The following is a 6397-nucleotide window of genomic DNA, read 5'->3' as shown; positions in this document are numbered from 1 at the left end:
GAACTCCATATGCAGCAGCCACTTTTCTGATTTCGGGGGCTCGCTTTTCTCTCTCTATCTTTCTCAGTCTCCCCTTCCGTTTATCTCGCTTTCTCTCTCTCTCTCTCTCTCTCTCTCTCTTTTATTAACCCTCTCCTCTTCCCTCTCTCCCAGATGCCCTTCCCCTCCCGGTTAGATTTCTGACCGCTCGATTTATTTTCCCTTTTTGGGGGGTGTTCTTTATTTTTTCCCCTCCTGTTTGTTTTTATTCTGAGCGGGTGCGCATGGGGGGGAGCATATAACAATTCTGATTCTCTACATAACTGCACAGAGCCAACCGGGGTGAGAGAGAGAGAGAGAGAGAGAGAGAGAGGGCGGGAGAGAGGGAGAGCACGAAAGCAGCGCCAGGAGCGGCAGCAGCAGCAGGGCCGGTCACCCTCGCCCCCTCCCTGCTCCTGTGCACGCCAGTGCAAGCCATGTCCTATCCTCAGGGTTACCTCTACCAGCCCCCTGGCTCGCTGGCTCTGTACTCCTGCCCGGCGTACGGGGCGTCGGCTCTGGCGGCCCCCAGGAGCGAGGAGCTGGCCAGGTCTTCGTCGGGATCGGCGTTCAGCCCTTACCCGGGATCGGCAGCTTTCACCGCCCAGGCGGCGGCCACAGGCTTCACCAGCCCGCTCCAGTACTCCACAGACCCCGCCACGGGATTCCCCTCCTACATGGTAACTACCGAAGAGCAATCCTCTCCTTCTTCATTAGCATCCGCATTCTCATCCTCATCATCTTCAGCCTGGCTCCTCACACACTCACCATCAGCCCCCGACACCGCGCCGCGCTGCACCGCACCGGCGAGCGCTCCGCACCAGCTCCGCCGCCGCCCGCCCCTGCCCGGCCGCGGCTGCCGGCGCGGCGCGGCGCGGCGCGGAGCGGCGGGCCGGGGCTGGGGCCGGGCTGGGGCTGGGGCCGGGACGCTGCCTCGCTCCGCGCCCCAGCCGACCGCGGTGCCGGCGGGCCTGGGATCCGGGCTCGCCCCGCTGCTGGCGGAGCCGTGCGGCAGCCCCGACTACAGAAATACGGATCGTCTCAGGCAGTTGGGCTGGAGGTTTTCATCCCCCTCCTTCTTTTTCTCCTTTCGCTGTGGTAGGATAGGGGAGGGTTTCTTTTTTTCTTTTTTTTCCTTCTTTTTTTCCTCTCTCTTTTTTAAGTCGGTATTTAGAGGCGCTGCGGGCTTTATCCCTGTGTGGTTTTATTTACTTTCAGTGTATTTTGTGCTAATGGTTTAACTGGATTTTAGGAATGAAAAGGAGCATCTGTTTGCGATCTGTGAGCTACGCTTAAGCCCAAGATGGTTGTGGTGGCCGCAGTTTCGAATTTCACTTTCTTCTTATTAGTTAAAAGGAACATTTGCAATTGCGTGTGTGTGTATTCTATGCATAAACTATATAAATAAAACCATAAAGTATACAAATAAACTGCAAGTCTAGATGATTATATAGTTTTATACACATACACACACAGTCAGACACATATCTAGTCCCATACACACAAAGACCTGCACCCGGAATTTAAGATCGGAGCCGCTGTCGAGATCTTAGGAAGGGATGGCAGCAGGGTAGTTCGCTCTCCCTGCAAAGTGACAGGGAAACTACTTGCTTTCTGTTTGTAAAATACGGTGCATACATTGTCGTGCAGTCTTTATTTGGGGTGGTATAAAGGATCTGAGGATCTCCCTCGCTTGTTTTTCCTGTTGAGAAGCTATAGGCGAGTGGCTGGAAGTTGCAGTGAGGTTGTGAACTATCTCGAATATTAGGAGAATTCGTGCCTGTGACTCGCCATTCTGTAGGATTCTGAAACGTGCTAAAAGTTAGCGAGTTCCTTAGCAATATCTTTAACTTTTCTTCCATTATGCAGACTTAAATAAGCGCAATTTAAACGTTAAAGGGCGAATTAAAATGCTAATTACATCGCATTTGAACAATTCGAAACGGTGCATATCTTCTGATTTGCAAATTGGATTTGCAATGCATTAGTGCAGTGAATTGCTAAGTGGCGGCTTTGTTGTATTTTCTATAGCGAAAAAGGAAACATCTTTTGAACCTTTGAGAGAAATGCAGATATCAAGACACTACCTGTAGGGCCTTGAAAATGTCTGCGTGATTCAAAAATGATATTGGGAAATACTCAATTACAAAGAACTAAAATTAGTCAGAAAGATTAAAACATCGACGACTATAAGTGTATGTGCGTGTAAGTGTGTTGGGCGGAGGAAGGGGGGGGGATCACAACTTAATGGCCTTTGGGTGCTGTTCCCCCCCCCCTCATAGAATATGGATACAAGACACCATCCCAGGGAAATACAAATATAACCAGCGATCTCGCCTTGACAACTTACTAATGGCTATCAGCAATAACAAATTGCCAACCCCGCCGTTTTGTTCTGTCCAGGGCTCCCCTTACGACGCTCACACGACGGGGATGACCGGAGCCATCAGCTACCACCCGTACGGCAGCCCTGCCTACCCCTACCAGCTCAACGACCCCGCGTACAGGAAAAACGCCACCCGCGACGCCACGGCCACGCTCAAGGCCTGGCTGCAGGAGCACCGCAAGAACCCCTACCCCACCAAGGGCGAGAAGATCATGCTGGCCATCATCACCAAGATGACCCTCACCCAGGTCTCCACCTGGTTCGCCAACGCCCGCCGGCGCCTCAAGAAGGAGAACAAGATGACCTGGGCCCCGCGGAACAAGAGCGAGGACGAGGACGACGACGAAGGCGACGGGGCGAGGAGTAAAGAGGAAAGCCCGGGGAAGATGCCTGAGAGCAACGAAACCTCCGCTGAGGACGAAGGTGGGCTCGGGGTGCGGGGTCGCCCCATCCCGTCCCGTCGGGTGCCCCGCGGCCGCCCCCGCGCCGCCGCCGGGGAGCGGGGGGGAGGATGGGGGGGGCCGGAGGAGGGGGTATTGTTTAGCAGAAGCGACCCCAAAAGTCGCGGGTTTGGGGGGGGGAGGGGAAGTGCCCTGTCCCGGCTCCCCGCTGCTCTCCCGCGGCCGGGCGGGCTGGGGCGGCCGGCGGGACCCCGGGCCGCGCCGGGCTCCGCGCGGCGCCGCGGAGCAGGGGCGCACGCAGGCCGGCGCCGGGTGCAGCGGCGGTGCCGGCCCGCGGGGCTCGGCCTGGAAGTGCAATGAGACAGCGGCGGCCGCGGTCGCCAGCGTCTGCTCGGCGGCGGCGGCGGCGGCGTGCGTTGCTCGGCCGCGCTCTTCTGTCGGTGCCCCTGACTTTGCCTTTCCGCGCCCGGCGGACGCCTTGCAGGGATCAGCTTGCAAGTGGACTCGCTCACGGACCACTCGTGCTCCGCCGAGTCGGACGGCGAGAAGCTGCCGTGCCGCGCCGGCGACCCTCTCTGCGAGTCGGGCTCGGAGGGCAAGGACAAGTACGAGGACGTCGAGGAGGAGGAGGAGGAGGAAGAAGAGGAGGAAGAGGAGGAGGAGGAGGACATCGAGGAAGACGACGGCGGCGGCGGCGGCGGGGAGCGCGACCCGCCGGCCAAGCCGGCCACCTCGTCGCCGCTGGCGGCGGTGGAGGCGCCGCTCCTGGGCCACCCGCACGCCGACGCCGCCCGCAGCGCCAGCAAGGCCTCGCCCGGCCCCCCGACGCCCGCCACCAAGCCCAAGCTCTGGTCGCTGGCCGAAATCGCCACCTCGGACCTTAAAAGCCAGCACCTGGGCCCCAGCTGCCAGCCCCCGGCTCTGTCGTCGGCCACCTCCGCCTCCACCCCGCACAGCGCTGCCTACTCGCCCTCCTCCCTCCTGGGGAGGCATATTTATTACACCTCACCTTTTTATAGCAATTATACAAACTATGGGAACTTTAACGCTCTCCAGAGCCAGGGAATCCTGAGATACAACTCCGCAGCAGTGGCTTCAAACGAGGGACTAAGTCAGACTGTCCTAAATGCCAGCTCTGTTCACAAGCAGAGCAGTGACTCTTTGAAAACCATCACTAACCAGCTAGAACAACATTACAGGCCCTCTAGCTATGACTCTAAGAAAGGTAGGTGACTTGTTTTACCGCTTTCTTCCCCTGCGTTCCCCTGCCCCCCTCGCAACCAGTGTAAATTCTTTATACACGTTAAATATAGAAACCTCCTTCGGACAAAACAGCGAGTGCGCTGTCACCGCTACGACTGCACGCTGAAGATGGGCAATAGCATTATCCTGGGATTAACAATTGCATGTCGCCGGCGTATCGATACTTGCCTTTAGGAACCAAGAGAGGAAGTGTGAAAGACGGCTTTTCAAGCAGTCTCGCACGCTTCATATGCAGCTTAGAAGCCATTTTTAAAAGGAAAAATAAATACATAGATATCCAGAGAGTACTGGTATCATTACCTTTAATTTTTTTCGGCAGACTGTTTTTGCTCTCGTAAATTTCAGTATCCTCACTTTTTTTTTTTTTTTTTTTCAGCTTTGAGTTCAGATAATTGCTAACCTTGGACATGAAATTATGTGCAGCATGACACATTTAACTCTTTTTGAATAAGTTTTACGTAAATATATTTGTCACTTTATTTTAAAAAATATTCGAGATAAAGGCAATTCTAAAACATTGGCCAAAAGTCTTTTGAATGACTTAGCGATGAATTCTGTGCAAGTGAGGGCTGGGACATACATAAACTGTATAATCTAGTTAGCTAGCTGTGTCCTGTGACTAACTGACGGTTATATTTTGACAGATCCCACTGAAGTCTGCACAGTAGGAGTACAACCGTACCTATAGAAGTGCAATCACACAGCAATGCAAGTAAGTGGGAACATTTTCTATTACACTGATCATTTGGCACCAGGTCCACGACATACTGCACAGTTCTAGACTTGCTTAACGTTCATTTCTTGCTTCATTACATAAGAGGCTGATTACAAAGCAAGACACTCTTTTCTGCTTTTTTTTAAACTTCTCGTTACAGTTTCTCCTTCTCGTGTTAATATTCATTTTGAAGTCAGGTTAGCCAGTTCCTTAACCTTGCATATTCTTTGTTTGCATAAGGCGAAAACATAAGAACTACTTAAATGTTATGGAAAGAGAGCTTTACTAAAATACTCTTTAAAGGTATTGTTGCTTAAAAATAAAATGCTTGTACTCGCGTGGAAGTGCGAGAATCGTTCATTACAAGTGAGGTTTCACGCAGTGACCATATATTTACAATGAAAGGGACCTATAAGAGACGGGCATGCATCTTAAACAGGGTATGTTATCTGTGGTTTGCCCCTTGCCTGGCTGTCAACGGCACTCGTAATACCTCTGTATTTAGGGCTAAATAGACAACCACAACAAAATCGCCTTGTCTATATTTTTTTAACTAATTCTTCTGTTAGAAGAAGGCAAGAAGAGTAAGGATTTTGCCTCACCTCCTTTTTACAATCTAATGGTGTCAGCGTGTAATTGAAGGACTTTTGGATGATCTGGTTTTTTCCTTGGTCCACAGGTAGGTGTCACAATTGCTTTGAAAAAAGTCAGCAAGCCATCATCTCTCCCCGAGCTAAGATATATAACAAATCTCTAAATCCGGATCACATCTTGTGCCACTGTATAAAAGAAGACCACAGAGCACTACTAAATCTTCAGACTCTAATTATTAAACCAGAATTTTGTTGGACATACGTGAGTTTGCTGGTATAGTATAGTTTCCCCAATGTATGTGTGACTTTTGAAAACAGATCTGTTTTTCTCAGGATATCTTGAATTGATCACTCCATTGCCACGGTATATATTCGATAGGTGTGATAGGATTTATTGTAAAATTTATTTGTAAAAGATGTATACAGTAGAGATAATAAAGATGTGATTGGAGAACTTGAGTCCTTACAAAGTGGAAACAAATTTGATATTTATTTTTGTAACGATATAAAGCTTCTAGTAATTTATGCAAGTTGTATTGCAATGGAATCTGAACTTTTTGTAAATAAATTTTGCCTGGTTTTTATTTGAAACGTTGATGGTTATACAATCTTTCGTTGTTTAACGAGAATTCTTTACTAATTTATATCTCTAATTGTAAATAAAAACAGACTAGTCTGCAACAATATGGTGTTTTTCGTTCATTTCCCCCAAAATAATAATCTATTATTTAGAAAACGATGGAAGTTGTAATTTCACTTGATACAGCTTAGACCATAAAATGAGCAAGCAATTTAAATATGCTGCAAAGATATGGTTTGCATAAATTAATTCCTTCTGGGTTGTTCCGTTACATTGAAACTTTAAATATATGCATGTGTGTAAATACATATTTGTATATGTGCATGCATAGGCATAGACAGAGAGATGAATACATGCATGTTTCTTATAAGCTATTTCTGTTGGGTGTGAAGTAGCTTTTTATTAGAGTTAATGATCTCTAAATTAGCTATTTCTAGGGGA

At 49.7% G+C, this 6397-nt stretch overlaps 1 protein-coding gene across 1 annotated transcript; it reads left to right on the top strand.

Moving 5' to 3' along the window:
- Positions 1 to 394: 394 nt before the first annotated feature.
- IRX2 (iroquois homeobox 2) lies at positions 395 to 6055 on the top strand. The gene is made up of 5 exons (XM_068933823.1): positions 395 to 698; positions 2422 to 2827; positions 3290 to 4030; positions 4713 to 4780; positions 5463 to 6055. Exons 1-4 carry the CDS (start codon positions 456 to 458, stop codon positions 4754 to 4756), a joined length of 1434 nt encoding a protein of 477 aa, XP_068789924.1. The 5' UTR covers positions 395 to 455; the 3' UTR covers positions 4757 to 4780; positions 5463 to 6055.
- Positions 6056 to 6397: the final 342 nt, after the last annotated feature.

This window comes from Struthio camelus, chromosome 2, assembly GCF_040807025.1.
Source record: "Struthio camelus isolate bStrCam1 chromosome 2, bStrCam1.hap1, whole genome shotgun sequence".
Classification (NCBI taxonomy): domain Eukaryota; kingdom Metazoa; phylum Chordata; class Aves; order Struthioniformes; family Struthionidae; genus Struthio; species Struthio camelus.
Note: the sequence above shows the minus strand (reverse complement) of the source record. Positions and strands in the feature narration are given on the sequence as shown.

What these genes read in the sequence shown, in the direction of transcription:
- IRX2 (XM_068933823.1), top strand. Translation starts at nt 456, where the DNA reads ATGTCCTATCCTCAGGGTTACCTCTACCAGCCCCCTGGCTCGCTGGCT. An exon ending in CGGGATTCCCCTCCTACATG is followed by an intron (nt 699 to 2,421) that starts GTAACTACCGAA and finishes TGTTCTGTCCAG; the next exon opens with GGCTCCCCTTACGACGCTCA. An exon ending in AACCTCCGCTGAGGACGAAG is followed by an intron (nt 2,828 to 3,289) that starts GTGGGCTCGGGG and finishes GACGCCTTGCAG; the next exon opens with GGATCAGCTTGCAAGTGGAC.